The sequence below is a fragment of the Rattus rattus genome, chromosome 2 (assembly GCF_011064425.1).
Source record: "Rattus rattus isolate New Zealand chromosome 2, Rrattus_CSIRO_v1, whole genome shotgun sequence".
Classification (NCBI taxonomy): domain Eukaryota; kingdom Metazoa; phylum Chordata; class Mammalia; order Rodentia; family Muridae; genus Rattus; species Rattus rattus.
In genome coordinates, this window is record NC_046155.1 from 60,936,971 (window position 1) to 60,955,987 (window position 19,017).

Below are 19,017 nucleotides of genomic sequence, written 5' to 3' on the forward strand. Positions count from 1 at the left end.
GTTGATGTATATATTCCAAACTCAGCTGTTTAGAAATAACTGGCACTCCTCTAAAGCTCCCTTCAACTCTGTAGGGGTGTTGGAAAATTAAAAACAGTCCTGAGGGGTATTCAGTCATATTCGAAAACATCAACCCTTTCATTTACCAGGTGACAACATAGTTCATTTGCATAACAAGCGTTAACACTACCATCCATTGTAGACCAAGTACCTAGTCTCTTTGGTGAGGTTAAAGCCCTGAAGTGGAGAGTAACTGAAAGGCTTCTGAGAGGAGGTGACAGTAGGAAGAATGAATTGCTGATAGTGACAAGGGGAGAGGTCAGTGCTGAAGACTGGAAGATCGGCTTCAGTGTTCTAAAACCAGGAGACTGACTTCTATTAGTCAGTTACTGTCCAATGTCTCCAGGGATTTGAGTTTCCTCTTCCCTCTCCACACAAACAACCTTAATCCAATTTGCTTGTATTTGTGCATTGCTATTCATTTGAAATCGAATTAGCTTCCTATGCTCTGAATATGCACTCTTGTTTGTTGAAGAAGTACTGGTTATATTAAATAAAGGTAGCCTAGTCTCACTCAGAGAAAGGACTCCTACCTCTACGTAAGTACCTCAGCGAACACACAAATATAGGCAGTCCGCCCCTACTTAGTGCCTGTACCACCCACACTGGTGCCCAGAATGAAGCACACAGCAAGCAGACTCTCACAGTTTAGAGCAGGAAGATCAGGGTTCAAGGCCTGGATTTCCCAGATATTGTCTATGTGACTTTGCAATTCATCTTTATTATCGGCCAAATATCCCATCCCCTGGGTGTTTGGCCAAGCTGCTGAGAACAACCAAGCCCTGTTGTTTTCCAGCCGTCCCACCGAGGCACACCTATGTCCAGATGTAACGTTAGTAATGCATCTACTGTGAACATTTCTGCAAATTGTGGCTCCTTTGCCAAGACTCACCAGGATGAAGAGCTGTTCTATGCCCCTGTGGGGCTTTACCAGGTACTACTGTGTGTGAGTGTTAATGGGGATTTCTGTCCCTTTCTCCAGTTGAATTTGCTCAGGCAGGCCATAACGAATACAAGGATGGTCTCCAAGCAAAATCTCAGCTGGGTTTGTGTCTCTGGACTGGTGTTTCTGTAACTTTGAGAGCTGAGACACAGTTAAAAAAAAATGCAGGGTGTTGGGGATTTAGCTCAGTGGTAGAGCACTTGCCTAGGAAGCGCAAGGCCCTGGGTTCGGTCCCCAGCTCCGAAAAAAAGAACAACAACAAAAAAAATGCAGGGAGGTATGTACAAATACTGTGTATTACCTAACTTAAACGTAACTTAAGAACTGTTTCTAAAATGACGATTCTGAGCCAGCGGGTGCAGCCTGAGATTTTGCATTTGCAACAAGCTCCCCCATGATTGCAGTGAGCCAATCAGGCTTAGAACTTCCAGCAGAACCTTCTGTGGTGACGGCAGCATCCCAAAGCTATGGTAGCCACTAGCTGCAGGTGACTATTGAACACTAGCTTCTCTAGGGACACTGAAGGTTAAAGGTAATTAAACTTAAATAGCCAGGGAGCCTTGGGGATGACTCAATCAGGAAAGCTCTCACGGTGTAACAGCAGGGGGACAGGGCGTGGCAGCCTGTGATCCTATTGCCAAGAGACAGAGACTTTATCCAGGCAGTCTAGATGAATTGGTGAACTTCCGGTTCAGTGAGAGACCCTGTCTCAAAAATAAGGTGGAGAGCAATAGAAGACATCCAGCACTGACCTCTGGCACCCTACGCACGCGCAGCTCCACACACACGCTTTAAGTAGTCCCATGTGCCTAGTGGCAACCTCAAAAGGCCACACAGTCTTACAGTGTGGGTTTCTTATCCCGGGGCTTTAATTGCCTTGTGGGCGACCACGATCCATCCACAGAGTAAAAGCTCAGGCACCGCCCCTCCCCCCACCCTTCCTTTCCATTCTCAGGGCGCCTTGTTTGCCCCAGGCCTTAGTCACTCTTTAAAGCTTTAACTACCTTTGGGGGAAGTTAAATAGATCCTGGGAAAGGGAGGCAGAAAGTGCCAAGAAATCACAGAATCCCTGTTTTCCAGAGTGGCTTCGGACTCTGGAAGTGTCCCGCCCACTCTGCCTTCCCTACCCCGGGACAGGGACGTTCTCATCCTTCAGGTTTCAGCATCATTTCTTCCAAGAATCTTTTCCTCGATCCCACAGGCGTCCTTTCCTCCATGGAAATCCCAAAGTCCTCCCAGTTGCTTCTACACCGAAGGCGAAGGCGGCATCTCTAAGGGTGCCGATTAGCTTCTCCGCGCCTTGCCTTCTCTGTGTGCAGACTATATCGGTTCTTCTAAGCAGCTCCTCACTGTTACGTGTTTTTGTGCTTGGGTATTGAATGACCGTAAAAGCATTAGACCCGATAGGTAACAAATGACAGGTACGCCACTGAACCAAAGCTTTAGGTGCCGAGTCTTGCCTTTCTGATACCGTGCCTTTTAACTGATCCCATCCTTCCCCAAACCAGGCAAGTGTGTTGGTGGCGGTGTCCCCTGACATTTTGCAGGGAACAAAAGTGGAGTCCGGGAGAAGATTAAATCAAACTGTCATGATGGGCTTGGACTGGGCACCTGACTCCGGACTTAGGACTTGAGCCCGCTATTTTCTTAGACATAGAAGAGAGAGTTTGATGTTGGGGTTAGATTCTGCCTGTCCATTATCACCATGGACAAGCTACCCAAGCCCAGCAGTCCTATCCAGCACTGGGCTAGCCACAGCTGCCTTGATGCTGGTTGAAGGAGACCTTACTCCTGAACTGCTAGAGTCCGGGACCTTCCACAGTCTCTCATTAGGGTTGACTGCTCAGCGGGAGTGGAACGCTGCCTCCATAGGTGGCTTTCTGCTCAGTTCCCCAAGTTGCCTTTCCGAGTGGTGATGTTTTTGGATCATTCTGAGTTAAGGACATTTTACCTTGGGGTTGGAGAGAAGGTTCGGTGGCTAAGAGCTCTGGTTGCTCTTCCAGAGGACCTCGGTTCAGTTCCCAGCATACCTGTGTCAGCTCACAACCGCCTGTATCTCTCCCCCCAGGGGGATCTGCTGTCCTATTCTCAGGCACTGCACACACATGGCACACAGACAGGCACACAGACAGGCACACAGACAGGCACACAGACAGGCAGACCACCCATGCCTTTGAAATATCAGAAAAGAAAAACAGAGCTGTCTGCTTTGTGTCTGGTTTCAGGGAAATCATGTGGCCCTCTGCTATATCAGCGAGGAAGCAGAAGCACGGGTTAAGAAGCCAACTGTGCTGCGGGAAGTCTGGCTGGTAAGGGTCCCCTCTCCACCCCTAGCTCTCTGTTCCCACGTGAGAAATGGCCTCCATCCCAAAGGCTCAATGGTGATTTCCCATTACCCATTTCCCTCTCTCTGCTTCAGACTCAGACTCTTGGCCTTACATACCCTTTATGAACAGGGATGTTTCTGATCATCCTGCGTTAAGAACGTTCTACTTTGGGGTTGGCTAAGAGCACTGACTGCTCTTCCGGAGGACCTACGCTCTGGCTCTCACCTAACTGTGCCTGCTCCCTTAACTTTTCCTGGGCTTAGTTCTGGCCCTCCATCCTCTGTCTCTGATGGCCGCCTGCTTCCTTTTGAACTTGGATCTTGGGGAGGGTATTGGCGCTTTGCTTTGTGTCAATGACCTAGGGTCACACACCAGCGTCAACAGCCACAACTAGGGAAGTCGTGCAGGGTCTACCTGTGGTGATAAGGTTCAGTTACAACCCACGGCTTAGATTAGACTTTGCTAAACCCCCCCCCCCGTTTGCTTTCCAGACCCCCCGGGTTTTCTAGCTGTGCCATTTATCCCTGCAGCAGGCTATGTCACCTTCCAGGCATCTGTTCCTTTGCCTATAAAATGGAAAGAGTTCTCCAGCACCTTAGGGATCAGCTCAAAGTGGGTAAAGCATACCGTAGTTCCCCATGTGAAGGCGCACGCAATGAGACTGCCAACATTGTTTCCAGATGTGTGAATTAAAGCATGAAAACATCGTCCCCTTCTTTGGTGTTTGCACAGAACCACCTAACATCTGCATCGTTACACAGTATTGCAAGAAAGGAAGTCTCAAGGTAAGCAGAAATCAGAGGTTGTGATTCATTAGACGTTGCGTGGAAAACCATATCCATCTTTGTCCCATTCGTCCATGCATGGTTCCTTTCAGTCTCATAGAGAGACCTGAATTACCTTGGGCTACTTCCTGGGATCAAGGTAGAGCTGCCCGGGATTGGTTTTCTTTACCCTGGCTGGAAACTATACGAACTTGATTTCTTCTAAATGCAACCCCTCCTCTAGACCATTAGTCAATGTCCGACAATAGAGTGTTTGTAGAATTCAAAACCGTCTCCTTTCCCCACACTGAGCCAGACTGTGCTATTTTCTGTGAAGACTTCCACTTGGGTACCACATCTCCATCTCACATTAGTTCCAGCCAAACTCTGTGTGTCAGCTTACGTCTGGGTGATTGTTGTTGTAAAATTATAAAAAATAAAATGCTGTCTTTATCCCCCACTAGGTCCGGCACTGCAGTGCCCCAAGATATCTGCTAAGTATCTTAAGTCTCAGTCAGCAAAGCCTCTCACCCACTTTGCTCCATCCCATATCACACTGCTGAAGGCCTCTCTCTGAACCTGGCAGCCATCTCTCTACCTATCTAGTTCCCAAGGCAGGTTTCCATGCCAGAAACACACATCCCAATTCCATGGCGGCCCAGACCAGCTGCCCCACATTCCTTTATACTTAAATCTGCACATGAAAAAACACACAACACAATAACCTTTGGTCCAATTGATAAGATATAATCGCCCACCTAGACATACAAAGCCCTGTACACATCCATTCCTTAAGAACATTCACAACAACCTGTAAAGGTACAGCGTGGAACCTTAACGTCAGCCTCCATATTGTCCCGCCACGGGCTCTCTCCTTCTCCTGTCTTCCGTTCCTGTCTCCTCGTCTTCCTTCAAACCTTTCTCCCGCCCATCCTTCCTTTTCATTCAGTGACAGGCCTCATTCTATCTTCTGCCAGCCTTACCTGGGACATCATCCCGCGGGTGATGTTTGGAATAACTGTTTTCCAGGATGTTTTGAGGAACTCTGATCATGAGATGGATTGGATATTCAAGCTCTCTTTCGTGTATGACATAGTCAACGTGAGTATAATGCAAACTTACTTAGAGAGCACAGATCAGAGTATTTTGGGGTTGTCCTCCGTGCGGGCTAATCTTCTTTGGGGGCTGTCTTTAAGGCTCTTCGGGTACAATGACCCCAGGTTTAAGTTTGATCACTTCGATTCAGTCAGATGTCCCCTGGTTTTCTCATTCTCTAATCACACGTAAACATGGAGCAGAGATAGTGCTTTACACTGAAGATGGAATGAGATGTCTGACGAGCAAAGAACTCGACATTTAGACTTCCAGAGTGAAGTCAATTACCTGACCACAAGTTGAGGGTGTGCCCTTCTTCTCTCCAGCCCTCGAGTCCTGGAATCACTACCATGAAGCTAAAAAGGCAGGCTATGGATATGAGAGGATATGAAAGCAAGAACAGTCTTTTTTTTGGGGGAGGGAAGGGGGTTATGATGGCTATAAACAGGAGGAGAAGGATAATAATCACTGTAACAAAACACATTGTATCATGAGGATGCCACTGTGCAAAAGGCATTCACCAGTCTTTTGTTTCACTGACTTGGTTCTTCCAACAGAATGGGATACAGGACACCCATATAACTTGCCTCAAGTCTTCATAGCTACCGGAGAATGTCAACAGGGTACAAATCTAGGCATCCCCCGCGCCACACTATATAGCATGAAGAACTAGAGATGTCCATTATGCTTCATAACAGGGGAGAGCCAGTCTCCTATACAGGTACCCATCAGGGTATGGTAACGCTCAGAGGAGGGTGGAGAGAGGTTCAGTTCTTCCATGCAGGCAGGGAGAATGCAGAGTGGGTGGCTGGATACAAAAGCCTAAGATGACTCACTGTAGGTGTGCAGATGGCGGTGAGGGAGGGGGAAGGCAGGTGCTTAGTTGGGAAGATGAGCTATGGAGTGTGCCCCATCTAATAAATATGATCTAGCCACTTGAGGCTCATCTCCTCGAGCAGGACTACGTGCATCTGTCCTTAGTTTGCTGTGGACTTTGGCCATTTAAAAGGGGCAAGAAAAGCACCTGGAGAGAGGAAGGTACTTCAACTAACCCATGGTAGAAGCTGTCTGCTGGTGCAGCCACCAGCCAGCATTGCATCCATCAACAATCAAGCCCCTTATAGGAACCCCTGCTGGGTGCTGGGCAAGCCACAAGCATGAAACCTATGCTCTCTGTCTTTCTAGAGGTTGTGGTACTGAATGGCCTTGTTAGCCCATGCCTCTCTGCATTCTTATGTGAGTGAACTGGACGTTGGCTTCAAAATCTTTCTTTCTCAAAGGCTTTCCTACCCTTTGCTCCCAAGGAACTGACTTGGTCTGGTGAGAATCTGACTTCCTAGGCTCCAGTCTAAAGCTGGCATCTTGTTGACCAGCAAGGTAGACAAACACAGTCTTCTCCATGATTATGTCTCTAAGGGCAACCCCAGAAAACCCCTGTCATTATTGCTGTAGACTTTTAATGGCCATCTGTCAAAAGTTCATTTTACTATGGCACTTCTTGAAGACAGACAAGGACAGTTAAGACTGTCACTTGTCAATCATAAAAACAAGCTTTCTTTCTGATGTATATATTTACCAGCACTTTCTCTACATCAGGCATGAGATAGAGAGAGGGGGAGGGGGAGGGGAAGGGAGGAGAGAGGGAGAGAGAGAGAGAGGATTTGATTGGAGTTTGGGTGTAGGAGGGACAGACGAGTGGGCCTCATCTACCTGTCCTCTAGGAGCCCAAAGCAATGTGACAAGCCTTCATTTATTTATTTATTTTTAAGATTTACTTATTATACATAAGTACACTGTCGCTGTCTTCAGACACACCAGAAGAGGGCATTGGATTCCATTACAGATGGCTGTGAGCCACCATGTGGTTGCTGGGATTTGAACTCAGGACCTCTGGAAGAGCAGTCAGTGCTCTTAACCGCTAAGCCATCTCTCCAGCCCTGGGTCTTCATTTCTAACTAACAGAAGCCTTGATAAAGTCTGAGTAAGGAACAATTTGTCACAGAAATTGGCTTAGAGATTTAAGTCCCAACTCTGTTACATACTGATCACATGACCTTCACCACCCTGGGACTCAGAAATAAATATCATATCAAAACCCATCTCCAAAAGTTGATCTGAGAGCTACAGTACATAAAACTCTTAGCACTGTGGCTACCTTGTAACAGATACAGCATCGATGTTAACTTCTTCGTACTAAACCTGATTATTAGTACTCTCATTGATAACTCTAATATGGCTGTTTAAAAAACACTCTTACTGATATCTCCCAAGAATTCTATGGAATAATTCTGCACTATCTGAATATGGTTCCTCAAGGCCCATGTGTTAATAAGGAACACTGGAAATGGAGCCAGTCCAACGTTAGGTATGTCTCAAGTATGAAAGAAATCCACACTTGGTTTGAGGGCTTAGTGAAAAAACAAAGGGGGGGTTGTATTTTGAAATAAAGATCTTTAAATGCACCAAATTAAATTCACAGTATTATTAAAATTATTTTTACTTGTTTAGCTTTTCTTAAGATGGCTGCTGGAAAAAATGTAAAAACATACGTGTGACTTGCACTGTGTTTTGATCCGATGTTGATCTTACTAACCATTAGCCATATTTACTTCATTTTCAAGAGGGAATTAAACTGAGGCCTAGTCAGGTCCCGGCCTGACTGGTTGGGTTGGGGGTTGGAGCTAATTTGTCTTTAAAGCCTGTGTTTTCTCTCACACTTCCTGCTAAGCATCAGAGAACACAAACATGAGAGAGCCAGGTGTAAGAGCCCTGGGGGAACTTTCCAGAATTTTCCAGTAGAGCGGTAGAGCAGGTATGATGTCTGGCCTATGAGTCATGAACACACTCAGAATTCTGTTTGTTCTCACACTGCTTCATTAGGATGGAGAATAAAAACACAAGCATGCGTGCCATCCCGCGGCGACAGCAGCGTCCCCAGAACTGCAGCCACCCCTAAGCATGCTCATTTTACACAGGCAGTGACCTCCACTGAAGTCCCAGCTCTCATATGCTGTTTCCTTACAGTTAGGTAAAGAGAGGGAACCTATGTAACCCTGGGCAGGTCTCCTGCCTGAGGTTGGACCAACAAAGGCAAGAGAAAAAAAATCTCGTGTATCTCTGTGATGTGACACACCAAGGTGTCTGCAGGGACAGGGAGAGCTGTGGATCGGGCTCAGGTCGGAGTTAGCCCGAATGAATGGGTTCAGTTTTACCATCTTAAGGGTGCTGTGAGGAGAAAGAAACCCCATCTCCTGATTTAGGGGCGGGGTTAGTGATCGCTCCGCTCCACTCTCCTGGCCGTTTACTTATTGCTATCTGTATCAGTCCACACTTCCAACGCAATATTGGCCCTAGGGCTCTGGATGGAGCAAGCTTGTTGTTATCTAAGAGGATTAAAGTTCAGAGATCCTAAACCTTTAAAAATGATTCCCCTCAGATCCTCCTTGCTGTGTCATCAGGGCCTCCAGGGCCGGCCTGCCTGACATCCCTCTCCTTCCCAGCAGACTCTGAGCCTAGTGGAACCTAGTTTGCTCTTGTGCAAGGATGTTGGAGGAGTGTGGTTCCTACTTTCCTTTCCCCGCTTCCGTTTAACCACCCAGAGCACAGAACAGAGTAGTTCTTGACAAGTGAGTGAGCTTTGAAGCTTGAAGCCCCGGGGGTCCATTCCAGCTCAGTGCGCCACCTACTTGTGAACACTGAAACTGCAAAGACTGAGAAGAGTAACGAGTCTTAGCAAAGCTTAGATGTGAGGACTTGAAGGGCATGTGCACAAGAATGTTTACTGCTCTTTACTTGTTCACAAATCAATACCACGCACAAACGCCATCATGCATTGCATGTAAAAGCGCATGTGCATGCGAATGCTTGCGGCTGTCTTATTTGTTGCCAAATCAATGTCACAGTGTGGGGTTCCACAGGTCGGTCTGCCTGTCATGGCTTCCTTGTCCAGCAGAGGGAGCTGGAGCTGCTCAAGGCCATGAGTTGGAATCCGACCTCAGAGCTCCCAGCACCTGGCTGCCAGGCACGCTGATTCTCTCCCTCTCTTTGCTCAATTGTGAGAGGACCCCCTCCCCTGCCCCCTCCTCTCTAGGGTCATTCAGGAAGGTCACTGTGAGTTAGGTGCAGAGGGGCGATTACTGCACCTGACAGTTATCCTGGAAGGAGACACAGGCGTTTGTTATTCACAGGTTGACACCAGTTTCCTGAGGCAGGTGGGAAGGGCCACAGTACCCAGGCTACCACAGGTTCACACGTTTGGTGTTGACCTTGTACCCAGACAGACTGGACTTGTTGTTGCTTTTTCTGCCCACAATTCCAAAAATGAAGATATCCCGAGCTTTGACAGCAGTACAAAAAAAAACAAAAACAAAAAAACCCCAAACAAACAAACAAACAAACAAAAACCAAAACCAAAAACAAAAAAAAAAAAAACAAAAAACCAAAAAAAAACCAGACTCAAAACAACAACACAACAACAACAAAAAACAAACAAAACCCCAAGAGCTCCGAAATGCCGAATCCGCGTTATTTCAGAAAAAGGAAGGGCATTCCGGCCTTTCCCCTTGACCTTCCTCTTACAACTCCAAGTTTGCCCTGGGATAGCTTTTTCTTAAAAGTTACTCCTCCCCTTACCTTCCTAAAATAAACATTCTGTCTCGGCCTCAGATGCTCCGTTAGCCCCTCCCGCCCATGGAAAGGCCCCAGTGCTCTGGAAAAAACCCTCCTCCCTCCCTTGGCTGGCCGTGTGTTTCCTGCTTTTTTATAGCCTGTTACAAACACCTTCCACGTTAAGCACGGGCTCCCCGGTTCTGAGCATGCTCCCTGCTGGGTCCTAAATACACAGGCTGTGCTTGAGTCATACCTATGGATTCTGCCGCTAATATAGACTCTTAGATCCCAGGCCCAAACATTGCGATTTTTTTTTTTTCCGGAGCTGGGGGTGGTGTTTGTTTTGTAGCTAGCAACTTTCCCTCTGCCCAGTGGTGGAGCTGAGATTTGAACTAGAGTTCCTGACAACGAGGGTATTCTAATTTATAGCCGGACTTGCCTTCCTGGTTTCCTATCGAGTAGTCATAAGTAGCTTTCTGCCTACGTCATAAGTAGACTTCCGCCTAAGTCGGCTTCCTAGACAAGGAGCTGGTGGCTTTTCTAGAACAAGCAGAGGCACCGTGTGTCTGTGCACTGCTTCGAGCAGCATCCTCTGGCTCTGTTTCATACGCTCATGATTACTCTTGCAGGGCATGCTGTTCCTCCACGGGAGCCCACTGAGGTCTCACGGCAACCTGAAACCTTCCAACTGTCTGGTAGACAGTCACATGCAGCTGAAGCTGGCAGGATTCGGGTTGTGGGAGTTCAAGCACGGCAGCACCTGCAGGATCTACAACCAGGAGGCCACGGACCATTCAGGTGGCCACTGGCAGAGTTTAGATCCACTTGCTGTGGGCTAAATGGTCAGAGGGTCTCTTGTCTGCCTTTGCTTCATGATGCCGACTTGCATGGGGACCCATGGGTAGTTTTTCCTTCCCAGATGATGGAACAGTGTCGTTTAGTTCATCCATGGAGAAGGAGGGAATAAATCACCACGGGGTGGCCTGAATCTGTGGTGTAAGACAGCGGTTCTCAACCCAAGGATTGCAACCTCTTTGGCAAACCTCCATCTTCAAAAATGTCTACACTATGATTCATAACAGTAGCAAAATTACAGTTCTGAAGTAGCCACAACATGAGGAACTGTAGTAAAGGGGTGCAGCATTGGGAAGGTTGAGAATCGCTGTTGTAAGTTCTGTGCTAGAAGTCTGGTTCTCATTTAAATCGGGCCACTAAAGCTACTCTTGCTCTCCTCTTTTGCCCTCTATGTCCCTTCTTGTTTTCATTCCATGTTCTCAATGTAGTTGATGAGATCCGCCAGGCTGTCCTACTTAGGGCCACCATTGCTCTGAGAAAACACCACGATCAAAAGCATTTAAGGAGGAAAGGGTCATCTGTTTGGTTTAACACTTCCGCATCACCATTTATCCAAGGAAGTCAGGATAGGAACTCTAATGGGGCAGGAACCTGGAGGCAGGAGCTGATGCTGAAGCCATGGAGGAGTGCTGCTTACTGGCTTGCTCCCCAGGGCTTGCTTGTATTTTCTCATAGAGCCCAGCCCAGAGATGGCTCCACCCACGACGGGATGTGCCCTCCATCACCAACTGTTCATTTTGCTCTATAGCCAAAATTATGGAGGTGTTTTCTCTATTGAAGTTTCCTACTTTCGCGTAACTCTAGCCTGGGTCAAGCTGACATAAAACTAGCTGGTACACAGACTTTTTAAAGCCAGCTGACAACAGGTTATGTGTTGGCTCCCAGGTCTGAACTTAATTTATTTTTACATGACCCCTTTTCTCTCTCTCTCTCTCTCTCTCTCTCTCTCTCTCTCTCTCTCTCTCTATATATATATATATATATATATATTTGACTCTATACACACATACACACACACACATATATGAGATTCTAGGTGTGTATGTGAAACAAATGAAACATTTACTGATTTAAAAACATATAGAAATATATTTTAACCAATGATTAGATTTACACATGAGTTTATCATTTTATAAACAGAAACAGTTACTGTACCATGGTACTGGGTAAACTACGATGAGCTCGTATGAGAATGTCCTCCTTGGGTTATTTCTCCCCACGGTCCCTTCTTACAGACATTGCAAACCTTCCCAGTCAGACTCTCACAGGGCCAACCTCTCAGGATGCTCTGCCCTCGAGGTACCTTCTTTCTTGCTTCAAAGTGGAACCCCACTGTCTTGCAGAGCTCTACTGGACAGCCCCAGAACTGTTGCGGCTTCAGGAGCTGCCCTGGTCCGGCACCCCGCAGGGAGACGTTTACAGCTTTGCCATTCTCCTGAGGGACCTGATCCACCAGCAGGCCCACGGGCCCTTTGAGGACCTTGAGGCAGCTCCAGAGGGTAAAGCTGGAGTACGATGCTCATGGGACTAAGGGGCTTGGGTGTGGGGAGGAGGATGTGGTGGGAAAGAAACAAGAGATTATGAGGGTGGCAAATACACAAATACGCACACACATACATACACACACATGCATGCACATACTTACTCCAAATTGTGAAACACACACACACACACACACACACACACACACACACACACACACACACGCATGCACACACTTACTCCAAATTGTGGGGAAAAAAATACAGCAAAAGAGATAGGATTTTAGACTATGAAGCCAGAAACGCAGTTTTTTTCTTTTATTATTTTATTTATATGAGTATACTGTAGCTGTCTTCAGACACACCAGAAGAGGGCATCAGATCTCATTACAGATGGTTGTGAGCCACCATGTGGTTGCTGGGAATTGAACTCAGGTCCTCTGGAAGAGCAGTCAGTGCTCTTAACCGCTGAGCAATCTCTCCAGCCCGGGCAGTTTCTTTTAAATCAAACTGCAGTGTCTTAGTTAGTTAGTTAGTTAGTTAGTTAGTTAGTTAGTTAGTGTCTGTGAACACACACAATGACCAAGGCAACTCTTATGAGGGACATTTAATTGGGAGTTAACTAACAGGTACAGAGGTTCAGTCCATTATCATCAGGGCTCAGACAAACATGGTGCTGGACGAGGAGCTGAGAGCTCTACACCTCCTTTTGAGGGTAAGCAGGAGAAGACTGGCTTCCAGGAATCTAGGAGGAGGATCTCAAAGCCCACCCCCGCAGTGACACACTTCCTCCAACAAGGTCACACCTTCGAATAGTGCCACTCCTTGGGCCGAGCATATTCAAACCACCACACTCCAGTTTCTACACTGAAACTGGAGTTTCCGTTTACAGTGTCTACACTTGAATGTCTGAAATATATTCTGAAACGAGTCCTTGAACACACACATTGAGCAGCTGAGCTTCACACCCCCAAACTAAAGCTGTTTAAAGTAAATACTTCAGAGCTAAGCGAAATTCAAGATCCAGCCAGGCACTCCTGAATTTGGAACCAAGCCAATGAACATCCCCAGCTGAGTCCAGGTAGAAATCACCTTCAATTCGGGAGCCCTACCTCCGTTTGTACCTGGCCACTGCATTCTGAGACAGTCAATGTGCTTCTCACGGCGACAACTGCAGGCTGGTCAGAGGGGCCTGTGTCTCCACAGTAGTGTACCTAGGAGAAATAGAGTGTGCGCTTGGATTATAGACAGGTAAACTTCTATTTGCCTCTCATGCTTTCCTACAAATAAACCCGGGTCCCTGTGCATAGCAACCCAGTGGTTCTCAAACTCTAGTGGGTGCTGGAATAACCTAGAGGCTTGACAGACTACAGAATTGCTGCTCTCCCTTGCTCTGGCTCAGTAGGTCTGCAGCGAGGCCTGAGACTATACACTTCCATTAGAATCCCTGCTAAGGCACATTTGAGACGAACTGGACTTGGTCTCATTGTCTCTGGGCCAGCAGCTAAAGTAGCACTGGAGACTTAATAAAGAACTGTTTCAAGCTCCTCCCCAAACCTGTTCTCCTGGAAATATGGGAACAGGCAGGCCCAGGAGTGTTTACTCAACCTCCCCCACCGCAGGCCAGTGTCCCGCCTACCTGCCGAGACAAAGGATAAGTGCTTCAGTTGTTTCAGAATGTGTTTTAGGCATTACAATGTATACTCAAAGACAAAGCTCGCACGCCATTTTGTTTTGTTTTAGACCGAATCTCATTGTGCCACTTTGGCTGGTCTGTTACTCACTGTGCAGACCAGGCTGCCCTCCTACTTGAAGTCATCCTTGTGCCTCAGCCTCCTCAGGCCTGGAATTTCAGGAGGGCACCACAAACCCAGCTACCTATAGTTTGTAATCTTAGCATCCTGCTTGGGTGTCACATTGTGTTTAGTTTCTGTCTTATGCGTCCCTGCACAATGCCTCTGTCCCCCACTTATGACCTTGAAACTTTTGAGGAGTACCCATCAGGTTTGTTTGACATGTGTATGATCTGTGTGTGCACCTATGTGTGTTTGCCTGTGCATTTGTGCATATGTGTGTGTGGGTGTACATGCTTGTATATGCCTGTATGGAAGTCAAAGGTTGCTCCCTACAGCTCTCCAACCTATACATCAAGGCACGGTCTCTCACAGAACACAGAGCTTGCTTTTATGGCTATCCTGGCTCGGTAGCTCGCTTGGGAAAGCCCTGTCACTACTTTGCAAGGGCTGGTATTGTAGGCACACCCACCAGGCATTTACACAGATTCTGGGGATTCATGGCAAATACTTTACCCAGGGAGCCATCTCCCCAGCTGCTGGTCAGAAACTGTGCACATGGCTTCTCATTTGGAATTCTGACCTTTTCTTTTTCTCGTGGCTGTTCTGGGGTTATGGGGACAAGCTTTGTTGATGTAAATTGTCACTTTTGTGACACTGCCTGTTCTTAATGATGCAACTGTGAACACAACTGTCCAAGTCGAGGCTGATTTTGGTGATCTGAGAGAGTTAGTCCTGGTTGATGTCTCTGTTGTAGACTCCTTGATTTTATCCTTCCATGTTGGAAGGAAGCCACTATGCATAGGCCATATTAAATCAAGGATTTCTGTAGATATTGTGCAGAATTCCCTGTTAGATTCGTCTACTTGATTCCTTTCATCTGTGCCATCAGTTGTTGATATCTATCAATATGGACTCACGGAAACTTTCTCCTTAATGTGGCTCAAATGGTTCCATTTCTGGCTGTCCAATTTCAGTTGGTAGCATGGTCTCTGGACACATAACTACCATTGTATTTTCTTTCACTTTTGAGTGCTTTTCTACCTTCTGGTGCTATAGAGGCCCTAGACTTGTGTTTGCACAACTCCACTCAGTATTACACACTCCCACTCAGTATTACACACCCTCACTCAGTGCTACACACCCCCTACACAATACCACACACTCCCTGTTCAGTACTACACATCCCACTCAGTACTACACATCCCCTGCTCAATACTACACACCCTAACTCAGTGTTACACACCCTCTACACAATACCACACACCCCCTGTTCGGTACTACACATCCTCTTGCTCAGTACTACACACCCCTGCTCAGATTATACACCCCACTCAGTAGTACACAGTACTACACATCCCCCTGTTCAGTGCTACACACTCCCTGCTCAGTACTACACACCCTCACTCAGTGTTACACACCCTCTACACAATACTACACACTCCCATTCAGTACTACATTCACACTCAGTACTACACACCCCCTACACAATACCACACAGCCCCTGTTTAGTACTATACATCCCACTCAGTACTACATACCTCCTGCTCAGTACTACACACCCCTGCTCAGTACTACACACCCCTGCTTAGTACTACACACCCCCTGCTCAGTACTACACACCCCTGCTCAGTATTATACACCTCTACACAGTACTACACACCCCTGCTCAGATTACACACCCCACTCAGTAATATACACCCCTATACAGTACAACACCTCCACTCGGTACCCCCCCCTCAGTACTACATACCCCATATTCAGTACTACACATCCCCTACTCAGTACAAGAAGCAGGCCATTCTCTAAGCAGCCCTGGCTTCTTTCTTTAGATGGTGATACTTGGACAGTACTGTTGTTTCCAGCCTGTCTTTGGTAGGTGGGAATGTAGATGTGTATAATAACCCATACTTGAACATGTAAGATACAGGCATACATCTGCATCTCTAAGCCCGAGTTCATAATGACACGGCCAACTTGATCTCACCACCATCCATAGTTCTCCAACTAAAACAGAGGCAGCATTTCTCACTGAACCCTGAGCCTCTTCACAGGAGCTCAGGAGAAGTAACTGCAACATAGTAGCTGTGAACGGAAGAATTGCCAGTAGCTCCTTTTGTCTTCTTGCCTTATTTCAGGCATTAAGTAGGCTCTGCACTTTCTCCTGCCCTAGTTTTAGCAAAGCCACATACACATAGCACAGTTAGACTCTTTCCTTATGCCCTGAGTCCCATTTCCAGCTTCTCTCATGTCCTGATATATATAACAGTGTTTTTATTTTTTAAACCTAACTGTTCTATGAGCTTCCCTAGGTGTTATCAAATAGTGCCCGTGTGCCCATCATTATACTATCTAACGGAACATTTACTCCCTCCCCATGTACCTACTTAGCCATCTCCAAAACTCTTAACCACATCCTGTCTAGAATTTTGCTTTTCTAGACCTCATTACCAGATCATGTACACAACCCTTTTAGGGCTCTCTTGGTTTAGTAGCATGCAGTTGTATATTTATATTCTGCAACATGGTATTTTTATATTAAAATATGTATGCATTGCTCTCAAAATATTTCCTTTTTTAAAAGGTGGGAATGGGATCTTTAAAAAGTGCTGCTAGAAGTCAACAGAGAAGGGAAAGGACTCAGGTTTCCAAAAGTGGACAGGCAGGGAGACAGTAGCATTTATTCATTAAAATCACTTTTATGAAGCATGGGAAACAAAGTTTCATGAAGCACACTTTGGAGACTTGGGCACCACATGCCTCTCAATTTGGGACATCACTCAGAAAGGCTCTATTTTAAAAAGCTTCAGTTTGCAAACTGTTGGGTCAGAAGCCATGTCTACATTTCCACTGGACTCTTTAATTTTCTAGCAGGATCTAGAACATCTATGAACATCTAGTTCACCCTGGGACTTAAATACATCGTTTATCTTTACTTTGATAAACGATACTGGAGAATGACACCACCATTTGAATAGTTGTGTCTTGAGTGGCAAGACTATCTAGCTTGTTCATCCAAACCCCTAATGGGTTTCAGAAATCATCAGCCGCATTAAAGACCCCTGGGCACTGGTTCCATTTCGGCCGTCTCTGTTAGAGGATAAAGGTGACGAAAGGATTGTGGCCCTGGTGAGGGCATGTTGGGCTGAATCTCCAGAGCAAAGGCCTGCCTTCTCTTCCATCAAGAAGACGTTACGAGAAGCCAGTCCAAGAGGGTAAGTTACATGTGCAGTAGATTCTTCCTTCTGGTCATGTAGCCATTGGGAATTGAAAAGAAAATCATGTCCAAGACTCTCAGCCACACTGAGACTAGAATTTTGCTTCACTAGACCTCGTTACCAGATCATGCACACTCCCCACCTCCTTCCACACCAGCTCCCTTTACTTAGTCGCATGTACTCGGTGTTCATTTATGTTGTAACAGTCTGTATGGCTCTTCTCTCCTCCCTTCCCTTCCTCCCATCCCCTTCCCTTCTGTTCCGTTCCTTCCCTTCCCTCCTTCTCTTTCCTCCTCTCCTGACTCTTACCCATCTTCCCCCTTTCTCTCTTCTCCTCTCCTGTCATCATGTTCCCACGTAATGCCCACCATATGCAAAGTTCTACATGCTGGCTCAGGTGGAGTCTTCAATCTCTTTTGTGAACACAGAGCAGACATTAGCAATGCCACTGCCCTCTGGGCTCATTCAGACATCTCTCATCAGTCAAGGCTCTTTCCCAGGCCATTTTGACGCTGCCTTAGTATATTTTTCAAAAATTTTTTAAAAGAATTATTTATTTATTTTATGTATGTGAGTACACTGTTGCTGCCTTCAGACACACCAGAAGAGGGCATCGGATCCCATTACAGATGGTTGTGAGCCACCATGTGGTTGCTGGGAATTGAACTCAGGACCTCTGGAAGAGTAGTCAGTGCTCTTAACCGCTGGGCCATCTCTCCAGCCCTATTTTTCAAATTCTTATTCCAAGGATGAAAACTAATAATTTGGTGCTGGACTATATGATAAAAGTCACTTGCCAACTTTAGATTATCACTCATTTGTTTTCTTCTAGAGAGCTGAGGGTCAAATCCAGGGCCTTGTGTATGATAGACAAGGGTAGTTGGTTATTGACTTCGGATTACACCTACCTCTCAAATCTCCTTTACAATGGCAGCTTTCTACATATCAGGCTGACAGTGTCAACTAAAAAAAAGTACTTATTTACGTGTACATGTGTCATGCGATGCCAGAAGTTGGTGTCAGATTCCCTGGAACTGGAGTTACAGGCAGTCGTAAGCTGCTTTTTGGGTGCTGGCAACCAAGCAGAAAGCACTATTAACCACCAAGCCATCTATCCACCCCCTAATTGTATCTTTTTTTTTCCTTTTCCTTTTGAGATACATTCTTACTATGTAGCTCTGTCTGGCTTGGAACTCCCTAGGATCTCCCTAAGTAGACTAAGCTTGTCTTAAACTCACAGAAGTTTGCCTGCCGTTACCTCCCCAGGGCTGGGATGAAGGGTGTGTGTCACCACTCCTGGCCTGATGCTATAATTTTTAATACATATTAAATGTTAAATTTTAGCTTGAGGAGACAGAAAGAACTTTGGCTTTAAGACGTTTACTTCTAGTTTGTTCATTTAACTTGGCATTGCTAGTGCCTGTGTTCTTCTCCAGGTCAAAATGTTTTTTTCATTGATAATTTTTATATTATTTTACTATACATGAAATATTGGTAGTAATGGTATAAAATATAATGTCTCAACAATGTATACTTTGCTAACTAACACAATGTATTTTGGATTGTTAAATGTATCCTTGACTTTTTACTCAAATTATATGGTCCCAACATTAAGACAAACTTATTTCCTATTTGAGTCTTAGTCTTCTCACCTAAAAGGTGAGGAATTTAAGAGATTTCATTGGGGGGGGCTTTCTGGAATGCAGTCCTATGGAATCTAGACATGATCCGTGTTGGGCAATCTGAGAAATGCCCCATTCTGCATTCTGTACCATTTGACTTGGTTGCGACCATGGCAAGGAGCATGCTGGGAAGGGAAGGCGAACCATCAAAGTCCACTGTTGCATGTCTGTTGGCTGCAAGACTCACTCCT

At 46.2% G+C, this 19,017-nt stretch overlaps 1 protein-coding gene across 1 annotated transcript in view; it reads left to right on the forward strand.

Annotated features, from left to right (window-relative positions):
* LOC116893845 (guanylate cyclase 2G-like) overlaps nucleotides 1–19,017 on the forward strand; it is a 41,398-nt gene that overhangs the window by 14,768 nt on the left and 7,613 nt on the right. The window contains 7 exon segments of the mRNA XM_032895564.1: nucleotides 857–994; nucleotides 3,229–3,312; nucleotides 4,011–4,115; nucleotides 5,124–5,195; nucleotides 10,427–10,595; nucleotides 11,996–12,151; nucleotides 16,964–17,141. Of these exon segments, the coding sequence (XP_032751455.1) occupies nucleotides 857–994; nucleotides 3,229–3,312; nucleotides 4,011–4,115; nucleotides 5,124–5,195; nucleotides 10,427–10,595; nucleotides 11,996–12,151; nucleotides 16,964–17,141 (902 nt within the window).